This window comes from Vipera ursinii (genome assembly GCF_947247035.1).
Source record: "Vipera ursinii genome assembly, chromosome: 5".
Lineage (NCBI taxonomy): Eukaryota > Metazoa > Chordata > Lepidosauria > Squamata > Viperidae > Vipera > Vipera ursinii.
In genome coordinates this window covers 8,878,741-8,902,014 of record NC_139518.1, presented here as the reverse complement: position 1 = coordinate 8,902,014, position 23,274 = coordinate 8,878,741, and the positions used below count along the sequence as shown (strand labels likewise).

General features: G+C 41.6%; 2 protein-coding genes across 2 annotated transcripts in view; both read right to left on the bottom strand.

The window, feature by feature from the left end:
* The window catches only part of KNG1 (kininogen 1), a gene marked incomplete at its 3' end in the record, with an annotated part of 33,293 nt that extends 32,013 nt beyond the window's left edge, over positions 1-1,280 (bottom strand). Inside the window, exon 1 of the mRNA XM_083364932.1 lies at positions 1,189-1,280. The remainder of the gene's footprint in view (positions 1-1,188) is intronic.
* Positions 1,281-13,304: 12,024 nt separating this feature from the next.
* On the bottom strand, positions 13,305-23,254 carry LOC310641692 (kininogen-2-like; the record flags this gene model as incomplete). The annotated part of the gene is made up of 5 exons (XM_083364931.1): positions 13,305-13,836; positions 14,307-14,500; positions 19,919-20,003; positions 21,019-21,129; positions 23,069-23,254. 5 exons carry the CDS (start codon positions 23,252-23,254, stop codon positions 13,483-13,485), a joined length of 930 nt encoding a protein of 309 aa, XP_083221057.1. The 3' UTR covers positions 13,305-13,482.
* Between the last annotated feature and the right edge of the window lie 20 nt (positions 23,255-23,274).

Here is a 23,274-nt window from a genome sequence, read left to right as displayed (position 1 = left end):
GTCCCTCAAATTTAAAATCTGTCCACCATCAGAAAAGAGAAAAGCCTGCCTACATAAATCATGGAAAGCATCATAAATGCCCAGAGTTACTGGGAGTCGTGCCACATATAAATGTTAAGAAGGAAAGGTAATAGTGATAATAACAGGTGCAATCCCAAACAACTGGAGCATCAGTTCTTGGACATCATCAGCGTTGATAAAATCACCATCAATCAATTGTTAAAGGCAGCTTCACATGGAACAGCTTCTATCCTGTGAAAATACCTTTATTTATTTATTTATTTATTTATTTATTTATTTATTTATTTATTTATTTATTAAAATTTATATAACAACCTCAAACATCAATATCTGCAATCCCAGGTCCTTTGGAAAGACTTGAGAGGTGGACAATAATGCCCAATCCAATCTGAACATCTGGCTGACTGAACGAATAATAAATAATAATAATAATAATAATAATAATAATAATAATAATAATAATAATAATAATAATAATAATTGATGATGATGATTGATGATGATGATGATGATAAATGTAAGACTATAAGACAGGCATTCTAGGAAAACCACCTAGTTGTGTTTCCTAGCTGGGTCATGCATGGATATGTTTTAGCTTCAGGTTTTCAAAACATGAGGGAGGGACGCCTTCATTTTGAGAATTGCTCATCAATTTGGGCTCTGAAAACGTAAGTTTGGCTAAGCCTTCAGTGACTTTTCTGATATTTGAAATGAAGCAAATTTAGCCCGCCAGTATTTTGATATATGTCTTTTATTTATGATAATCAAGGAAAGGTATACAGTCAAACGTATGTCCATCCAGTAACAAAAAGAGCGGACTAATTAACATAATTGTACTGAATTAGTGCCATTGTTGTAAACTTGTCACAAAATAATCGTTGGAATGAGGTATAGGAAAGCAGCTCATATTTGAAATTCCACCCTAATTGACTGCAGAGAAATGTAACATAATTCACCCACTGAGCTTCTCTAGACATGCAAAGGCCCCTTTCTTTTCCAGAGAATTTTTTTTTTCCTCCAAGGCTGAATGCAGGCAACGCTGGTTCTGCAAAAGGCAGTTAGTTGTGCATATTGCTGGCTGACTAAGCCGACTGAATTACAGTTCTGCTTTGACTGTACTAATGTACTTTGCAAAAGAAGCTAGGCAAGGGGATGCAGCAGACTGACCTTGGCTGAAGCTGTGTTTAAATGTTATGCTTTTATGCAGTCAGAAATCCCAAGAACTTCATCATTTTGAAAAATCGTGGTGCTCATTAATAGTATCAGCGTCATCGTAGAAGGTAACTTGAAACTCTGAATCTTTGAACTTTCCCTGTTCGGAAGTCTGAAAGGGCACAGACACACAAAAAATGGTTTTTCAGATAGGTTAGATAAAGGCTTTGACAGCTGGAAAAGTAAAATGCAACCGAGGTCTTGAACCGAAATGCGAAATGCAGAAATAAGTCACTGAGTTCCTCTGGTTTTTGAGACATGTAGACTAGAACATGAGACTACAAGTTCCCAGGATTTTCTGCCCCTGAAACTTTGAGGGGAAGGTTAAGCAAGACATGGGTTTTTGACCCAATGCAAGCAGTAGAAAGTTTTTAAAAAAATCCAAGTCACAGCAGCAGAAAACTGAAGGTAACTTCCCCTAATTAGTTTTGGGGTTATAACAGGTTGCAACCTGCAACTGAGCGGAAGAAGGCAGGGACAGGAAGTCATGCACCTGGTTCATCCCAGCTGGTGAGGTTTGACCGTGTTTTTTTTCCCCCTTCAGCCACTCATGTGGGAGCAGGGAAGCTGAGGCTGGTTCAGTCTTATAGGAGGTCCAGTTTGGTCTAGTGGTGAAGGCACTGGGCTAGACAGCAAGAGACTGCGCGTTCAAGTCCCGCATCAGCCATGAAATCCGGCTGGGTAACTACGGGCCAGCCATTCTCTCTCAGCCCAACCCATCTCATAGCGTTGTTGTGGGCAAAATAGAAGGAGGATGTTCTGTACCAGCCTGCCACCGGCCCTGCAAAGAAGGCAGGGACAACCCCTCCACAAACGGCAAGAGGCTGGAACCACGCCTGCCAAATTTATCCACACAAAACAGAGCAAGACAAGACACCAACCATAAAACACGAGCCAAGAAGCAGGAACAATCCAAGCGGTTGCCTTCAGCAAACCAGCCCTCCCACACATTCCCCTTAAATACAGTTCAGGGCGTGGCCTCTCTGTGCCTCCTTCCGAGGTGCCCCATTGCCTTCCTCTGTTTACTCCTGACTGACTGCCTCCTGTGTCGGGCGTCCTTGAACAGGGCCAGCTGTGGGTCATCTTCATCCACGCTGTCAGGCTCACACAGCTGGGTCTGCGTTGTGACCAGATGGGAGGGGCCTGGCTGAGGGCTCTGCGGAGCCTCAATACTATCCTCAGCAAGGTCTCCAACACCCCCCCTCCTCCTCTGAACTGTCCAACCCAACTGCCGAACCCACAGGCTGACCCTGAATCACAACAGAGGAAGGTGTGTTGGATATGTTTGCTGCCTTGAGTTATTTGTAAAAATAATAAAGGTGGGATATAAATAAATAACAAATAAGGATGCATGGATGCATGGATGCATGGGTGCATGGATAGAGGGCTTCTCTGGCTGGCTGGCTAGGTTTTGGTTTGCTGAGTGTGATGCAGAAGCATTCTGGAGGTCTCAGTCAGTTGGGTATCTAGAGCAGTGTGTCATATGGTTATAAGAGAGATCACATTGATCTGAGGGATGGGGAGCCTTGTGTAGGAAGAAGGCAAGTAATAATATCATGATGGTGACTGGCAATCACTCTGCACTGGTGCTAAACTTACAAAGCAAAACTTTTAAACATTATCCCGTAGCTTGGTGGCCTCCATATGTATTGATCGGCAGTCTCTATCCCAGGGGTCTCCAAACTTAACAACTTTAAGACTTGCGGACTTCAATTCCTGGAATTCTGGCTGGGGAATTCTGGGAATTGAAGTCCACAAATCTTAAAGTTGCCAAGTTTGGAGATCCCTGTTCTATCCCTAGCAACTAAGGCAAATGTGGTCCAAATTAAGAACACCTGCTCTTGACGATGTATCCTACCCTTCAATACCAATGAGCTTTTATCCGTTTTTAAGAGGAACAATTTCAGGAATACAATTAATATCTCTGGACTTCTCTACCATTTCCTCTAATTCAGACATGTCAAATACAAGGCCCAGAGACGCTCCTTCTGCCAGAGACCCGCGGATCTGTCCCACTCCTGTCCAGGCCCCCATAGGCACCCTTGATGTGAATGATGTAGAGCTGGCCACGCCCACCCATTAGGCCATATGCACTCTAGCCATGCCCACCCAGTAGGCCACGCCCACCCAGGCCACACCCACCCGGCCCCCTGAGGCAACCGCAATGCTGATGCGGCCCTCAATGAAATTGAGTTTGACACTCCTGCTCTAATTTATCTCCGTAACTGAATATCTGAAAAACCGATTACCAATTCCTTGGGAAATGTACCAATATTTCTGGGACTATACACTGATTATTGCATTCTGTATTAGAAAGAGAGAGTGATGGGGGGGCAGGGGGGAGACAGCTTTGAATACCTGTAAAGGTTGCTCGTCTGTGCAGGTCACCTCTGGTGCGACTGATGGCTCCCAGGGTTTCACATAAATTAAGGCATGGCAGAACATCAGTTCCTGTCAGCCAAACAAAACAGAAATGCAAACGCTCATTTCTTGTCAAATATTGGCATAAAAATAAAATACAATGTAGAATAATATGTTTTGACTGGCATTTTGGAAAAAAGTGTTCTCTTTTCCAAATGCTGATCATTTTTAAAATTTGTTTTCTGAATAGTGTTTTTTATCTATGATTTCTTTCTTCCGGGAACAGGAATTCATTCAAAACATTGAGGCAAGGTGTATAAACTAAAGCCATAAAATCATGACCTACATCTGTGTATATGTGAGTGCGCATGTGTGTGCATGCATGCAAAAAAACCATTCCCAGTGTGGGATTTTGGGCTTTCCAACTGATTCAACAGCAAGTTGGGGCAAACTGGAGCGTAGATCTACTTCACTTAATTATAGCCCAATACTAAACCAAATAATGAGTCTAGGTAGATTAACGTGGGCATATTGGGTGAATGAGGCCATCCTTTTAATCTTATGGTTTGTTTGGGCACAGGCATTTTGTTAACTTGTGTTTAGGTCTTGAGTAGACCTACATCACATTGTCTTAGCAGAAAGATTATCTCAAAACTTAGTATGCATCCATAGGGAAGTGCAACATTTCCCACCAATGTTCTGCTTCAAGAATCTGCTTTAAAATTAACTCATTCTCTTAAGTAAAATATTCCTCTTGAACTAATCCTAGTGTCTTACCCCGTCTTTCACAACAGTACAGTTCTCATCTGGATTCTCAACTTGAGTCTTGGAGCAATTTGTTCTCTGAGCTTTGAAGTCAATTCGATACACGTGTCCAACCATCATCTGAAATTCAAGGAGAAAAATGATTTGCAACTGTATTTAGACTGGATGCTGGATAGCATAAACCCACAAAGAACAAAAAAACCTGGCTTGCTGCCTGGTTAGTTCCTGTTGGATTCAATGGCCCCAAGGACCCATTCCTCCTCTAGGATTCTAATAAAAACAAGCAAGTGAAATGGAGAAACAAAGATGTGCTGCAGGTGCCAAAAAAGCCAGCAGAGTGCTAGGCTGCATTAACAGAGGGATAGAATCAAGATCATGTGAAGTGTTAATACCACTTTACAATGCCGTGCTAGGGCCACACTTGGAATACTGCATCCAGTTGTGGTCACCACGATGTAAAAAGGTGTTGAAACTCTATAAGGAGTACAGAGAAGAGCAACAAAGATAATTAGGGGACTGAAGGATAAAACATATAGAAGAACGGTTACTGGAATTGGGTATGTGTAGTTTAATGAACCCCTTCATGGATTACTGCCTTGTCATGGTGAAGGGGCTTGCATAATTCAATGAAGCTATGAGCTATGCCGTGCAGGGCCACCCAAGACAGAAAGGTCATAGCAGAGAGTTCTGACAAAACGTGATCCACTGGAGAAGGAAATGGCAACCCACTCCAGTATCTTTGCCATGAAAATCCTATGGACAGTACCAAAAGGCAAAACGATATGACGCCCCTCAGGTTGGAAGGCGTCCAATATGCTACTGGGGAAGAGCAGAGGGCTAGTACTAGTAGCGCCAGAAAGAATGAAGCGACTGGGCCAAAGCCGAAAGGACGCTCAGCTGTGGATGTGTCTGGTGGTGAAAGGAAAGTCCGATGCTGTAAAGATTTTTTCTCCATAGGAATCTGGAATGTAAGATCCATGAATCAAGGAAAGCTGGACATAGTCAAACAAGAGATGACAAGACTGAATATCGACATCTTAGGTATCAGCGAACTAAAATGGACAGGAATGGGTGAATTTAATTCAGATGACCATCAGGTATACTACTGCAGGCAAGAATCCCTCAGAAGAAATGGAGTAGCCTTCATAGTCAATAAAAGAGTAGGAAAAGCAATCCTGGGATACACTCCCCAAAATGACAGAATGATCTCAGAATCCAAGGCAAACCATTCAATATCACAGTAGTCCAAGTCTATGCCCCAACCACCAGTGCTGAAGAGGATGAAATTGAGCGGTTCTATGAATCCCTACAGCACCTTATAGAACTAACACCAAAAAATGATGTCCTTATCATCATGGGGGATTGGAATGCTAAAGTAGGAAAGATAACGAATAACAGGCAACTTTGACCTTGGAGTACAAAATGAAGCAGGGCACAGGTTGATAGAATTTTGTCAAGAGAATACGATGGTCATAGCAAACACTCTTTTCCAACAACCCAAGAGACGGCTCTACACATGGACATCACCAGACAGTCAACACAGAAATTAGATTGACTATATGCTCTGCAGCCAAAGATGGAGAAGCTCTATACAGTCAGTAAAAACAAGACCAGGAGCTGACTGTGGCTCAGACCATGAGCTTCTCATTGCAAATTTTAGGCTTAAACTGAAGAAAGTAGGGAAAAGCACTAGGCCACTCAGGTATGAATTAAGTCATATCCCTGTTGAATATACAGTAGAGGTGACAAATAGATTTAAGGAATTAGATCTGATAGACAGAGTGCCTGAAGAACTATGGACAGAGGTTCACAACATTGTACAAGGGGTAGCAACTAAAACCATCCCAAAGAAAAAGAAATGCAAGAAAGCAAAATGGCTGTCTGAGGAAGCTTTGCAAATAGCTGAGGAAAGGAGGGAAGCAAAAGGCAAGGGAGAAAAAGAAAGATATGCCCAAATGAATGCAGAATTCCAGAGAATAGCTAGAAGAGATAAGAATGCCTTCTTAAATGAACAGTGCAAAGAAATAGAAGAAAACAATAGAATAGGGAGGATCAGAGATCTTTTCAAGAAAATTGGAGAGATGAAGGGAACGTTTAATGCAAAAATGGGCATGATAAAGGACCAAAATGGCAGGGACCTAACAGAGGCAGAAGAGATTAAGAAGAGGTGGCAAAATTACAAAGAAGAACTATACAATAATGAGCTTAACGTCCCTGATAATCACGATGAGGTGGTCACTGACCTTGAGCCAGACATCCTAGAATGTGAAGTGAAGTGGGCCTTAGAAAAGCTGAGCAACAACAAAGCTAGTGGAGGTGACAGTATTCCAGCTGAGCTATTCAAAATCTTAAAAGACGATGCAGTAAAAGTGCTACACTCAATTTGCCAGCAAATTTAGAAAACTCAACAGTGGCCACAGGATTGGAAAAGATCAGTTTACATTCTAATTCCAAAGAAAGGCAGTGCCAAAGAATGTTCAAACTATCGTACCATTACACTCATTTCTCATGCTAGTAAAGTTATGCTTAAAATCCTACAAGCTAGAGCAGTATGTGGATCGAGACTACCAGAAGTACAGGCAGGATTTCAAAGAGGCAGAGGAACTAGAGATCAAATTGCCAACATATGCTGGATCATGGAGAAAGTTAGAGAGTTCCAGAAAAACATCTACTTCAGCTTCATTGCCTATGCTAAAGCTTTTGATTGTGTGGATCACAACAAACTGTGGCAAGTTTTTAAAGAGATGGGAGTACCAGACCATCTTATTTGTCTTTTGAGAAACCTACAGTATATGTGGGCCAAGAAGCAACAGTGAGAACTGGACATGGAACCACTGATTGGTTCAAAATTGGGAAAGGAGTCTGGCAAGGCTGTATACTGTTGCCCTGCCTATTTAACTTATATGCAGAGCACATCATGAGAAAAGCAGGGCTAGATGAATCAAAAGTTGGAATTAAGATTGCCGGAAGAAACATCAACAACCTAAGATATGGAGATGATACCACTCTAATGGCAGAAAGTGAAGAAGAACTAAAGAGCCTCTTGCTGTAGGTAAAGAAGGAGAGTGCAAAAGCTGGGTTGAAACTTAACATTAAGAAAACCAAGATCATGGCATCTGGCCCTCTCAATTCCTGGCAAATAGATGGGGAAGAAACGGAGGTAGTGACAGATATTATTTTCCTAGGCTCCAAGATCATTGCAGATGGGGACTGTAGCCAAGAAATTAAAAGACGCTTGCTCCTCGGGAGGAAAGCCATGGCAAATCTAGACAGCACATTAAAAAGCAGACAGATCACCCTGTCAACAAAAGTGCGTATAGTCAAGGCTATGGTCTTTCCAGTTGCAATGTATGGCAGTGAAAATTGGACCATAAGAAAGGCTGAGTGCCAAAGAATTGAGGCCTTTGAACTATGGTGTTGGAGAAGACTCCTGCAAATCCCTTGGACTGCAAGGCGATCTAGTCAGTCCTAGAGGAAATCAACCCTGACTGTTCTTTAGAAGGCCAGATCCTGAAGCTAAAACTCAAATACTTTGGCCACCTAATGAGAAGGAAGGACTCACTGGACAAGAGCCTCATGCTGGGAAAGATTAAGGGCAATAGAAGAAAGGGGACGACAGAGAATGAGGTGGCTGGATGGAGTCACTGAAGCATTAGGCGTGAGCTTAAATGGACTCCAGAAGATGGTAGAGGATAGAAAGGCCTGGAGGAACATTGTCCGTAGGGTCGCGATGGGGCGGACACAACTTCGCAACTAACAACAACAACAATGAAAAGAAGGACTAGGGGTGACATGATAGCAGTGTTCCAATATCTCAGGGGCTGCCACAAAGAAGAGGGAGTCAAGCTATTCTCCAAAGCACCTGAAAGCAGGACAAGAAGCAACGGATGGAAACTAGTAATGGCGTTTAAAGCCCTTCATGGCATGGGGCCGGAGTACCTCAGGGAACATCTGCTGCCGGCATCAAGCTCCCTGCGCCCTGTGCGTTCCCACAGAGAGGGCCTCCTCAGGGTGCCACCGGTCAGAGAATGCCGTCTTGTGGCCCCCAGGGGGAGATCCTTCTCTGTGGGCGCCCCGGAGCTATGGAACCAGTTACCGGTTGAGCTCCGGACGGCGCCCGATCTGCGCTCCTTTCGCCGCGATCTGAAAACATACTTGTTTGAGCAAGCCGGCCTGGCATGAGGGGGATTGATGGGGTTTTTTATCATTTTTATTGGGTTTTTATTATGTATTAACTGTATTTTAATCGGGCATGTATTTAATTATCTTTTAATTTTTGTACATTTCTGTGTATTATTCTTGCCCTGTACACCGCCCTGAGTCCTCAGGGAGAAGGGCGGTATAGAAATATTAATAAATTAAATTAAATTAAATTAAACTAACAAAGGAGAGAAGCAACCTAGAACTAAGGAGAAACTTCCTGACAGTTAGAACAATTAACCAGTGGAACAACCTGCCTCCAGAAGTTGTGAATGCTCCAACACTAGAAGTTTTTAAGTAGAGACTGGACAGCCATTTGTCTGAAATGGTATAGGGTTTGGTATAGGGCAGGAATGTCAAACTCACGACATCACATGACGTCATGTGACATATCGGGACTTTTTCCCCATTGCCAGCAATGGGGTGGGCGTGGTTTCAATATGATGCATCCGGCCCATGGGCCGGCAGTTTGACATGCCTGGTATAGGGGGTTGAACTAGATGACCTCCAAGGTCCCTTCCATCATCATCATCATCATCATCATCATCATCATCATCATCATCATCATCATCATCATCATCATTTATTGTTGTTGTTGTTATTTTTCCTTAGAGGCATATGAGAAACTGTCATGAATCAAATCAGCCACTGATCCCTCATGCCCAATATTGTTGATGTTCACCAGTAAGACACTCTAAAGTTTGAGTCAGGAATCTTTCCCATGCTTACTGGAATTGCCTAGAGCTCAAACTGAAATCTTCTGTCACACAAATGTGTGCTTTATCTGACTCATCATCTACCAACACAATTTCTGCAAGCTTTCTCAATCCGGTATCTCCAAGCTACATCCCTATTTGGCCCACCCATCTATTTGGGGGAAATTCAAACATATTTATGTATTTATTTATTTTATTTATTTTATTACATTTATATACCGCCCTTTCCCGAAGGACTCAGGGCGGTTTACAGGGTGATTAAAAACCCAAGATACAAAAGTTAAAAACTAATTTAAAAAAAATATATTTGTCCCTACATAAATAAAACCCCAGTTAAAATAAGATTAATCCTCAGCCTGGGCCAGAGAGCTCGAAGAGCCAGGTCTTCAGGCCCCGGCGGAATGAACGGAGGTCGGGGGCAGTCCTCAGCTCCACTGGCAGCTGGTTCCAAAGGGCAGGCGCCCGCACTGACAAGGCCCTATCCCTGGGTGTCGTCCGCCGGCAATCTCTTACCGGTGGCACCCTGAGAAGACCCTCCCTGTGGGAGCGCACTGGACGAAGGGAACTTGATGCCGGCAGCAGGTGTTCCCTCAGATATCCCGGACCCAAGCCATTCAGGGCTTTATAGGTCATCACCAGCATCTTGAATCTCACCCGGAGGGCAACCGGAAGCCAATGCAGCTCGCGGAGTAGAGGTGTTACATGGGAGTATCGGGAAACCCCCATCACAACACGCGCGGCTGCATTCTGCACCAGCTGAAGCCTCCGAGTGGTCCTCAAGGGCAGCCCCATGTAGAGAGCGTTGCAGTAGTCTAAACGGGAGGTCACGAGCGCATGAGTGACTGTGCGTAGGGCATCTCGGTCCAGGTAGGGTCGCAACTGGCGCACCAGGTGAACCTGGGCAAAAGCCCCCCTGGTCACGGCTCCTATATGGTCTTCAAAATTGAGTCGTGAATCCAGGAGGACGCCCAAGTTGCGAGCCATTAGTCTTCCATTACAATATCAACTTTGTATGAGGCCAGCTGAATTGGGAAAAGAGGCAAGCTCAAAAGATAATTCTCTATCTCAAACCATTTTTTTTAAAAAAAAACTATGTTAAAATACAGTGGTAGAGTCAGAATTCGAACCTTTCCTGATACTTTTGTTATGTCCACAATTTTGAAATGAAAGTCACTGCTTTTAAGGTTAAATAATTTCACAACAGCTTCTAGAGGCTTCTTCAGTTCTTGACTGTCTGCAGAAATTGGGCTGTGGCAACCAGGACACTCTTGAGCAAGAGATCTCTTATTGTCTTCATCTATTGAAAATATATAAATAAAAATACAGGTTTATATCGGGTTATTCTAAAAAAAGGAAAAAGTGCAAGAATGGCAGCTTGCATCTATCTTATTTTTTGAAACAGGTTAAATTGAACACATTTGGCCGATGCAAAAAGAAATGTATGAGTGCAAATTGTTCTGCAGCAATTTGGAATTTGTTAGTGGTGGTTATTATCTATGGTTTCATCATGGCCTCTAATTTGTTCATATAAAAAGAATGCTTTATTCCATTTCACTATACAGTACTGCCCATTATCAAAAATGGCAGACAGCATTGTCCTTCCGTGAGCCAGCAAAGTGCTGAAGCTATGCAGTACTTCCAAGAACAACTGAAAATTGCTAAAAAAAAGGCTGTGTATCAAAAACATGTGGCATCAACGTGTTGCCGGCTCAAGGAAGAAGAACATTGATCCCAATTTCAGTAATATAGCCTGTTCATATTTAAGGGTTGTCGTTAAGTCAAACGTTCTAAACCCGTAGCCTGTAAATAATTTTGGAAGCATTATATCTAACCTGACTTTTTCTATCACATTTATTTTCAAATGGCCAATCTGTGAATCTACAAATGTTGAACTCCGAGTCCCATCATCCCCTCTACTTCTCTGGTTGGCTGTGCCTGCTGGGTTCTGCCCATTCCCTGCATCTTTTGAAAGCATGGCCAGAAGAGGGAGATCTTCTGTCCCAGCCGACTTGAGCTCCTTGTTAAGTTCACAAGGAGAAACCCCTCTTCAAATCAAGCAGGGAGAAACCGCAGGACAAACCCAAACCCCTTTTAGTACTCACAGACCTGAGCAAAACAAACAGTTCATCGCAACTTGATTCTTAACCCGAACGGTTGCCTTTGGCAACCAGCACCTCCCACGCCTCCCCTTTTATTATGCAGCCAAGGCGTGGCTTTCCTAATGCCTGCTCCTTTGCCTCTGGAGCCGCCCCATTGCATTCTTATGTCCTGCTCTCTTTTCTTGCCAGCGTTTACAAGCATCTTGGATGTCACCCAGCTGTGAGTCATCACTATCCCCCTCAGCCTCCCAGCACAGCTGTGTCTCAGCCTGAGTGTGAGTAGAGGGGCCAGGCTCCTCATCAGACAGTAAGTCTTGGAGCTGCTCAGTGCCTCCCGCTGACTCTGATGATGCTCCAGGCCCCTCCTCCTCCTCTGAGTCCTCAGACCCAGCTGCCAGATCCACGGGCTGGCAAGCAATCACAACAGGAGATTCTAGGAACAGAACTAAAGAACTGAATGCCTGATATATGAATTTGTCGTTTCTGTGGAACCCCAAGCAATACTGAATCAAAGATGCAGCAGTTACAAACCTTGCAGTCTGCAGTCCACTTGTGCATGGATCAGTTTGTTTCTATTGTCAGCGTAGGCTTTAGCTTTACAGAAACCGTTTAGCTGGAAGGGGACAAAAAGCAAGCTGAAGTTTGAACCATGCTTTTATCAGATAGCTCCTTTGTCTCACTCACATTTTTCCAGATGGCATCCCTGTGAGTATGACTGGCACAAAGCACGAGCTCACACACAGAATACACATTCCCAATTCCAGATAACATGCATCCACAGAAAACAGCATTTTGCCACATGCACATGGTGTCAGATTATCTTGGCCTCTACCTCTGCAGGATATAGGGAAAAGCTTGAGGAAGAATTCAGACAGAACCTGGAAATTGTTCCTGGGAAAAAACCCCGAGATCTAAGAGTGTTCTTATAATAGTCTGATTAACATTAACATTTCCAGGAATCTGAGGAAACGCCAGGTAATTTAGAGCAGAGTGAACATCTGTTTATATATTATTTTATTTTATAATAACAATTTGCAGCCAGGATTCATAGTTTCTTGTTTTTCTGCACAGTTCTAATTTTCTCTATTTGTCCCTATAAATTATAATTTTGAGTTGTAGGTCATTCTTGCATTTTGCTCAGGTTTATGCAAAAATATTGTATTCTGCGACCTGCTGTCTGTGATTATTTGAATTCCAGGTCAAATACTTTTATGGGAGATTTTTGTAGTAGACCAGAACTGTGTTTTCTCTTTGTAAGTTATCTTTACCATGCTGATTGCAGATAGTGACTACTTCTTCAGTAATTGTTTGAAGTTACGATGGCACAGAATGGATAGCACTGGTAAATTCCAAATGAGTCTGGTAAGAATTTATATGTGTCAGTCTTTATTACAGTATTGCTGACTTTGTGTTTTAATCTTTGTATTTCTTTTAGTGGCTGTGCCGAGGCAGCTCTTTTGCCAAAAAGAAACACAAAACTTACTTGAATGCTGTTTCTGCAAGTTCCTAAAGACAGCTATTGCAGCCCATTATTTTGGCTTCCATCTCTTCCTTGATACTGGTTGTCTAATCATGGTTTGGCAAGAGTTTGTACATTCCAACTACTCTCTGACTCTGCTTAACTAATTTTGCTCCAGCTGATGGATGAGCCAAGAAACGTCTCAGACTGACAGCTTGGTCCAGTTGCCATGAGTCAACGTGTAGACACCTTTGGCCTGGATGATTGAGTGTCCATTGACATATTGTCTAGTCATACTTTTCCTGTACAAAACTGTTCACCAGCTGCTCTCCATCCAGGTTCAACTCAGGAGAAAGCTAGAAGAAAGGTATTTCTTGTACACTGTTCAATGATATCTATCTATCTATCTATCTATCTATCTATCTATCTATCTATCTATCTATCTATCTATCTATGTATGAAGGAGAATATTTGTAGCTCAGGGTTGAAATGAGGAGTCCTTGGTCCTTGCTAGCACTGATGATGTTATCTAGTTAGGTAATGAAACATCTACAAGAAAGCAAGCAAGCTCAGAGAGCACCAAGGACCCCATCTATCTATCTATTATCCATCCATCCATCCATCCATCCATCCCTACTGTACTACCTACCTATCTACATTCTTGCATATTGTATAGGAATCTCTCTCTCTCTCTTTTTTCTCTTTCTTTCTTTCTTTCTTTCTTTCTTTCTTTCTTTCTTTCTTTCTTTCTTTCTTTCTTTCTTTCTCTCTCTCTCTCTCTCTCTCTCTCTCTCTCTCTCTCTCTCTCTCTCTCTCTCTCTCTCTCTCTCTCTCTCTCTCTTCTTTCTTTCTTTCTCTTTCTTTCTGGGATATGACATAAAAGAAATTCACTTACCCCTCCAGGAAGGGATTTACATTCTGGACTCAGATCTGGAAATTCATTCTTGGAACAATTTGTTTCTTTTATCAAATATTCAAAACGGTAATTTATTCCATTAACAATCTACAAGAAAAATTAAGAGAAGTTGCACAGGACAAATATCTTGTTAGGAAAAAAAGGAATTAGCTTTCAGTTTCTCTCAGGCCTGTGTTGTTTTTTTTAAATGATGGTTTCAAGAATATTCACAAGGGGAGGAAATTCACATATTCAAGGAAGAGCTGTAGTGGTGCAGTGGTCAGAATGCAATATTGCAGGCTAATTCATGGCTCACTCCAGCAGTTCCATCCTGACTTGCTCAAGGTTGACTCAGCTTTCCATCCTTCTGAGGTCAGTAAAAGGAGGACCCAAATTGTGGCGGGGACAATATGGTGACTCTGTAAACCACTTAGAGAGGGCTGTAAAGCACTATGAAGTAGCATATAAGTCTAAATGCTATTGCTATTCAACTTTTTCCAGATTTAACTAAAATCTATTAAAATCATCACATTCTATAAAGTTAAGATGGAAAATTATTGGAATAAATATATACAAACCTGCTCTTCAGCATTTTTCATTACTGCAAAGTGAAATAACGAAGAGTATTGGCTCTGATTGTTAAATTGCTGTATGGTATATTTCACAATACGAAGCACTTCTGGACTATTACGGTTTTTTATGTGATGCCAACAGCCTGCACATTTAGCATGGGATTGCGCTACATTTTGCTGTCCTGAAAGCAAGCCAATATTAAATTACAAAAAGGGAAACAAAAGTAAGCAAATTAAAAAGGGAAGTTACATGAAAATTACTATAGTATAAAGGTAAAGGTTCCCCTGCACATGCGTGCTAGTCGTTTCCGACTCTAGGGATCAGTGCTCATCTCCATTTCAAAGCCGAAGAGCCAGCGCTTGTCCGAGGACGTCTCCGTGGTCATGTGGCCGGCATGACTAGATGCCAAAGGCGCACAGAACGCTGTTACCTTCCCACCATAGTGGTCCCTATTGTTCTATTTGCTTTTTTACGTGCTTTCAAACTGCTAGGTTGGCAGAAGCTGGGACGAATAACAGGCGCTCACTCTGTTACGCGGCACTTGGGATTCGACCCGCCAAACTGCCAACCTTCTGATCAACAAGCTCAGCGTCCTAACCCACTGAGCCACTGCATCCCCAATAGTATACCTGTTTGTATACTATACTATACTATACAAACAGGTAAAAAACAAATAAAAAAGAGGTAAGTAATCAGAAGTGTAGCTTGGAAAAAAATAAGCAATGAGGGGCAATTCATCTTAGAGAAATTAATGGTAGACAAAAAATTATACCTTCCTTTTTAAACATTGGGGTTTATATACATCTAACTTTGCATATATGATAGTTTGCACATTCATATAAAAAGTGAGTCTAGTCCCAGCCGATATATGCGTTGTATAATCTTGCTAGACAAAAGGATGCATAGCACTCTACTCCAACTCCACCCTCCTGGTGACCAAGTTTATTAGGACTATAACTCCCCGAATTCTTTCCAGTAGTATTCTAGCTATGAATTTTGGGAGTTCTGAATACAACTTATAAGGTAGGAATGTATGGGGTTGTAGTGCAGCACTTTTAAGGGGCAAAATACTCAATACTGTGAGTTAAGGTGCATGAGGAGCATAGTAGCTAAGCCCTTGCTGATTGGACCCTCTTTGCTTTTAAACTGCCAGAGGCTGCTGGGAAAAGCTACAATACTGTGAGTTAAGGTGGGTGAGTTAACGGCGCGCAAATCACATAACTAAAAATAATAAATAGTGGTGGTACATTCAGGGCAAGTGCATCTGAGATTCCTTTCATCTCAGCATGTCTGGCTTAGTTCAGTGCAACACTTGTTTTGCAGCTGTCTTACGCAGCACTCTTTTCAAACTGGGAAAATGTCCTATCTGTACACAAATCACTAGTCTAGAAGGACAGATTATTTATCTAGGGTCTGTAATCTGTGCACTTCAGGCAGAAATTAGGTTTTCAGCTCAGCCCTTCTACTCTACTGAGCCTCCGCGCTATCAGCCCCCTCTACCACAAAGATCCTGCAGGAGAAGGGCAGTGTGGACAACCATAGGATCTGGCAGGGTGAGAGCTGTGAACAATAAACCCAAAGCTTTCACTGTGTCCCTGCATAACAGATACAGTGCCCTTGCTGACCTTAATAGGGACATTAAGGAAACAGGTCAAGGTAATTGTGATGATAACTCAAATAAGCAGGGGACCATGGTCCGAGATGAACTTGTTTTTGACAGGGAGAAGTGCGAATCAGGTATTACACATCAGTCATGCAAGAAAAGAAAGGTACCCCAAAAGAGAAGCCACCTTCTGGTTGGTGATTCAGTTATAAGGGATGTAAATTTAGGAAAGGATACAGAGATTTCAAAAGAGGTCAGGTGTCTTCCAGGTGCTACTGCCAGTAGGGACAAGAAGCGTATTTTCAAAATAGTTAGCAATGCCAACAATGACTGTGATGTGGATGCTATTGTACATCTTGGCACTAGCGATCTGTCCCAAAAGGATGTACTCTGTGTGCAGAATGATTTGCAGAGCTTGGGGCAGGAACTCAGCAGAATAGGCTGTAGGCTCACTTTTTCAGAGGTTTTACCAGTATATAAGGAGCAAAATGGAAAAGGCCAGCGTATAGCAGAATTTAATATGTGGCTAAAGGAGTGGTGTAAAGGAGAAGGCTTTGGTTATATTATCATGATGTCTGTAGCTGGTCCAATGAAAAAATGTACAAAAGAGTTGGTCTGCATCCATCCAAGAAAGGGACTGAGTTACTTAGCAATAAATTCACAGCTTTTCTGGAGGAACATTTAAACTAAACAACGGACATATTAAGTTAATTGATACAGAACATCACTGTCCCCAGCAATCTAAGAAAATAGGGGAAGTCAGGCACCACACAAGTTATGTAGCAAGTAAACACAGGGTCAGTCATAAAGGACTCAAATGTCTATACACCAATGCACAGAGTATGAACAGTAAGCAGGGTGAACTAGAAATTCAGATAAATGAGGGTGGATATTATATTGTTGCCATTACGAAAACATGGTGGGATGAAACCCAAAAATAGAACACACAGCTAGAGGGATTTAAATTATTTAAAAGAAACAGACTAAACAAAAGAGGAGGTGGAGTTGCTCTCTACTGTATATAAAAAATAACTTTATCTCTACAGAAATAGAGCACAACAATGATGAAAACTGTAAACTTGAATGCATTTGGGTCAATATAAAAGGTGAAAAAAATGCCATTGCCATAGGTGTATACTATAGGTCGCCCAACCAATCAGAGGAAATAGATGAACGTTTTGCTAGTCAGCTAACTAAGGTATGTAGGAAGCACATCACAGTAGTAATGGGGGACTTTAATTACCCTGATATCAACTGGGAGACAAACTCTGCACCAAGTGGAAGATCAAACAGATTCCTGACAAACCTAGCAGACAACTTTCTCTCCCAAAAAGTAGAGAAGGGAACTAGGGGATTAGCCATATTGGATTTAATTCTCACTAAAAGAGATGAAATGATAGAAAGTGTCGAAGCCTTGGGGGGATGTGATCATGCAATATTGGAATTCAACATTCTGGAAGCACAAGCAATAGAACACAGCCAAACTAGATTTTTGGACTTTAGAAGAGCTAATTTCAATAAACTTAGAGAGACCTTGGGAAGAATTCCATGGATGAGAATCCTAAAGGGGAAAACAACTCAAGAAGCTTAGGAAATTTTGAAAAGTGAGATAATAAAGGCCCAGTCTAGCACAATACCAACAAAGAAGAAAAACAACAGCTCTCAAAAGAAACCAGCATGGCTGCATAAAGAACTCTCTGATAAATTGAAAGATAAAAAGGACAAGTATAAGGAAAGAGGAGCACATAACTAAGGCAGAATATCAGCAAATAGCCCGTGCCTGCAAAGATGAAGTGAAGGAAGCTAAGGCTCAAAATGAACTAAGGCTTGCAACCAAAGTCAAAAATAACAAAAAAGCTTCTTCCAACATATAAAAAACAAGAAAAATGTTAAGGAAATGATTGGTCCATTAGTGGGGAAAAATGGGAAGAAGGTGACAAGCAACAGGGAGAAAGCAGAACTATTTAACTCATTTTTTGCATCTGTCTTTACACAAAGGGAAAAAACAGTCCAACCTACCAAAACCAGTGCCATAAAAAACAGAATAGAAACGCAAGTTAAGATAGGCAAGAAAATGGTAAGTAAGCAACTGTCCAGCTTAGACAAGTTCAAATCACCAGGACCAGATGGATTACACCCCAAAGTTCTCAAGGAACTGGCAGATGTGATCTCAGAACCACTAAACTATATTTTTCAAAGATCCTGGAGCACTGGGGAACTACCAGAGGACTGGAAGAGAGCTGATGTAGTTCCCATCTTCAAAAAAGGGAAAAAATAGATCCAGGAAACTACAGACCTATCAGCCTGACCTCAATACCTGGGAAGATTCTGGAAAAGATAATCAAACAACAAATCAGCGAGCACCTTGATGCAAACAAAGTCATCACTAAAAGTCAACATGGCTTTGTCAAAAACAGATCATACCCAAATCTTATTGCATTCTTTGACCAAGTGACAAAATTAGTGGACCAGAGGAATGCTCTAAATATAATTTACTTGGACTTCAGTAAGGCATTTGATAAAGTAGATCACAACCTACTACTTGATAAGATAGTAAAATGTGGGTTAGATAGCATCACCAGCAAGATGTATTTGTAGCTGGCTGACAGGCTGTACTCAGCGTATGGTCCTCAATGGAACTGCATCTACCTGGAGGGAAGTGTGTAGTGGGGTGCCTCAGGTCTCTGTTCTGGGCCCAGTGCTCTTCAACATCTTCATCAATGATTTGGATGAGGGGATAGATGGGAAACACAGCAAATTTGCAGACACCAAGTTGGCAGGAATAGCCAATACTCCAGAAGACAGGCTTAAAATACAAGAGGATCTGGACAGACTCGAACACTGGGCACTATCTAACAAAATGAAATTCAATGGTGAAAAAAGTAAGGTTCTACATTTAGGCAGAAAAAATCAAATGCACAGGTATAGTATAGGTGGTACCTTGCTCAATAGTAGTAACTGTGAGAGGGATCTCAGAGTCCTAGTAGACAATCACTTCAATATGAGCCAGCAGTGTTCTGCAGCTGCCAAAAAAGCCAACACAGTGCTAGGCTGCATTAACAGAGGGATAGAATCAAGATCGCGTGAAGTACTAATACCACTTTACAATGCCTTGGTAAGGCCACACCTGGAATACTGCATCCAGTTTTGGTCACCACGATGTAAAAAAAGATGTTGAGACTCTAGAAAGAGTACAGAGAAGGGCAACAAAGATGATTGGGGGGCTGGGGGCTAAAACATATAGGGAACGGTTGCTGGAATTGGGTATGTGTAGTTTAACGAAGAGAAGGGTGAGGGGTGACATGATAGCAGTGTTCCAATATCTCAGGAGCTGCCACAAAGAAGAGGGAGTCAAGCTATTCTCCAAAGCACCTGAAAGCAGGACAAGAAGCAACGGATGGAAACTAGTCAAGGACAGAAGCAACCTAGAACTAAGGAGAAACTTCCTGACAGTTAGAACAATTAACCAGTGGAACAACCTGCCTCCAGAGGTGGTGAATGCTCCAACACTGGAAGTTTTTAAGAGGAGACTGGACAGCCATTTGCCTGAAATGGTATAGGGTTTCCTGCCTGAGGAGGGGTTTGGACTAGATGACCTCCAAGGTCCCTTCCAACTTACTACTACTACTACTATTATGATTATTATTAAAATGATTTTTTTTACAGTTTAAAAGTTAAGGTTTAACTTTTTAACTTTTTCACCATTCAGCCCTTAATCATTCTCCAAAAATTCAAAAAGCCCAAACAATTTTCCCTGCACATTCTATTTCAACACTATGCAATTCCTTATTTTTCAGCTAAGCGATTCACTTCTTAACTGTAGTCTGGCTCATGATGAACTGAGTTACACACTGGAAATTGAAGGTCAGGTTACTGTGGTATCACCCTTTCCTTATTCCAGCCCCCCAAGTATTGGTTTAAATCTGGTCACTGATTTTTTCTTTCTCCATTATTATTAGGAACAAGGTAAAAAAAGGGTGATTTTTCAGAATGCTAACTTAAAAATTTACTTACCTGGTCTAATTTTGCAATTTTGTTCAATGGAGGTAAATTGTTGTGACTTGTTAAGGTCAATTACAGCTGTGCAGTTTCCAGAGTGCTGTAAGAAAAGCAAAAAGAGACATCAATTTTAACTCTGTGTTAAATATCAGGAGTTGTGTAAATCCACTTTCCATTGTTAAGAAACAGAACTTATCATTTCCATAGCCTTTGATATGAAGTGCATATCTTCATTCCCTTATATGTATTATTCTGTTACATTATCTCTGGATCCTATTATGTCCTTATATATCTTGCTATTATTAATTGACCAGGAAGGGGCAAAACAGAAAGAACAAGAGAGCTGTAGAATGTAGACTACGCCAGGACTCCTCAACCTTGGCAACTTTAAGACTTGTGGACTTCAACTCCCAGAATCTGATTCTTTCCTTCTATTGGTCTTCAGGGGTCAGGTGATTTTCTCTGGGCCTGATAGGCAGGATTATTATTGAAAGGGCCAGCTGCTCCTCAATGCAGACTTGCCTACAGACTCAGCAGTCATTGCTTGGGGGCCGGGGAATTCTGGGAACTGAACTGCACATGTCTTAAAATAGCCAAATGTGAGAAATATTGTTATAGGCAATGCATCTAATTGTACTAAAAGGGGTCAACCTATTCTCCAAAGCACCCAGAGGCAGGACAAGAAGCAATGGATGGAAACTAATCAAGGAGGGAAGCAACCTAGAACTAAGGAGAAACTTCCTGACAGTTAGAACAATTAATCAGAGGAACAACCTGCCTCCAGAAACTGTGAGGTTGTTAAGAAGAGACTCAACAGCCATTTGTCTGAAATGGTCTAGGGTTTCCTGCCTGAGCAGGGGGTTGGACTAGAAGACCTCCAAGGTCCCTTCCAACTCTGTTATTCTGTTATACCCATCACTGAGGCTGGTGCCAAAACACAGTTTCTCCTCAAGTTTTATATTAATGTTTTTTTTTGCCTGGTGGCATAATGACGTCTTTTGTCTCGTTGCATATAGTGAACTTGGCAGCTTCATACTGCACACCTCTCTCTTATTCTCCTGCTGTCCCCCCAAACACTTTTTTGTCACTTCAAAGGAGGAAGAATAAATACATACTCCTTTTGAGGTCCTTAACAGATCACACTTTTGCCAAGGCTCATCCGCAGCTATTGGACACACAGTTTCTCTTACTTGATAGATGATATAGAATTTTTTTCCAGGACCTGCCTGAAAAGAGAAAGTACATGAGTGCAGCTGCAGTTTCATCTATGTATTTATTAAACTGATATGACCGCCCGTCTCAAACACATGATTCTGGGTGGCTAGCAGTTAAAACAACATAGGAATAAAGTGAATCACAACCAGTGATTAAAAACACAAATAGTATAATTTATGCCAAAATTATGCTATTCTCATTTGGTGGCCAATCCACCTGGGTGGCCCATATCCTAGTAGTTAAAAAAAACACCTGCCAATGGTCTGTGTACTCGCAGCATGTAATAGTTCAAAGAAGCTCAGAGAAATAGTTACAAGTTGTATCAATAAAGGTCACCCTCGATTTACAATCATTTTTTCAGCAACCCTGCAAAGTTACGGCAGTTTTGCAAAAAAGTAACTTCTAACCAGTCCTCACACATACAACCATCGTAGCATCACCACAGTCATGTGATTAAAATTTGGACACTTGGCAACCGGCATGTATTTATGACGGTCTAGCATCTTGGGGGTCATGTGTTCATCACTTATGACCTTCCCAGCCAGCTTCTATCAATCAAGATCAATAAGGGAAGCTGGATTCGCTTAACGACTGCATGATTCATATAACTGAAGTGATTCTCTTAACAACCATGCCGAAAAAGGGTAGTAAAATCAGGTACAGTTCATCAAAACCACCTTGTTTAGCAACAGAAGCTCTAATCCCAATTAATGGTCATAAACTGAGGACTATCTATAATGGCTTTGTACAGAGCTGGGCAGCACTTTGGATTCAGAGAGGAAAAGGTATTTTCCTAGGATTATGCAGGTGCCTTCCCCTATTGTACTGTGAACCCTAGAAAACACCCAATTTCATTATTTATCTTTTATTGTTTTATCTCTCTCTCTATAACATAGGAAGAGAAATAGAAATGGGAAATTAGGGGAAGAAAAAAGAGAGGGGAGAAGAAAATGTAAGGTACAAGGGAAAAAAGAAAAATAAAAGGCATTGACTTCTGACTCTTTTTAGCACAGTACAAGATAAAAACACTCCAGCCTCAACTTTTTTGCTTTTACACATTAGTATATAACTAGCCATTTCTATAACGACAAATCTATATAACTGACAAAACCAAAGTCAAAGTTTCATTTTCCCCCCCATCACAAGTACAAAATTCAGAAGTGAACACACCCTATTGACTTAGGAAGCTGCCATCAGGGGCTGTGTGTGTGTTGTGTACCCACAAGCTCTCAGATGGACTTCTGACCCTTGAAATGCCTCGGGCCAATTTCAGCGTTCCCGATTCATTCCGTGAATTTAATTCATGGAAATCCACGTTAGGCAATGTTAAATGGAAAGCACCAAATGGTTGCATAATATTATGCTTTGTATGGCAATCAGCAGAATTGGGAAGGAAGATTGTGCCGCCAAAATGTGGGATGGCAGCTCCTGTAATTATCCCAGTTCTGGGGGTTGAAATCCCATCGACTTCAAAAGCATCAGACTTACGAAGGCTGTTTGAAGACATGGAAGAATTCTTCCCTCCCAAAACAAAGTTTTTTTTAAAAAAATAAAATAAAATGCTTGGTTGGAATGCAAAACCCCTCACAGCTTTTGGAATTATATTGAGCTGAAGTTCAATACTTTTGGATTATATTGGGCAGGTCCACTTACTGACACTAAATTCTCATTGGAATAGCAATAGGTTCCTTTCAGCAAATCTTAAGGTAGGGGAATCGGATTGCAGAAGAGAAAAATCCCAAAGCAAAGGAACAGTAAAGGTGACTAACTTCCCATGCATGTAATAATTTTATCTTTCTCTTAAATGAAACATTAAATCTGGGGGAAACTTTCAGATGACCACCATTCAACACTGGATAGAGGGGATGCTGATGGTGGATTCTTGTGCAAGTTCCCAGCTATGAATTTCCCATTAATTAGCTTTTTGATGTTGTTACCAAATTTACTTACTATTCTGAAGGCGTGAAGGATGACACCGAGGGCAAATTTATTCCCATGACTTCTGTCTTCATTAAGTATTTTTATTGCTGTAGCCACAGCATTGGCAACTTCTGGATCATCTTTACGCAATTCGTCATGGACAGCCTTGGCTTGGCAAAGTCCAATGCTGAGGACTAGCAGAATGAAGACTTCCATACCTAGGTGAGAGAAGTTCC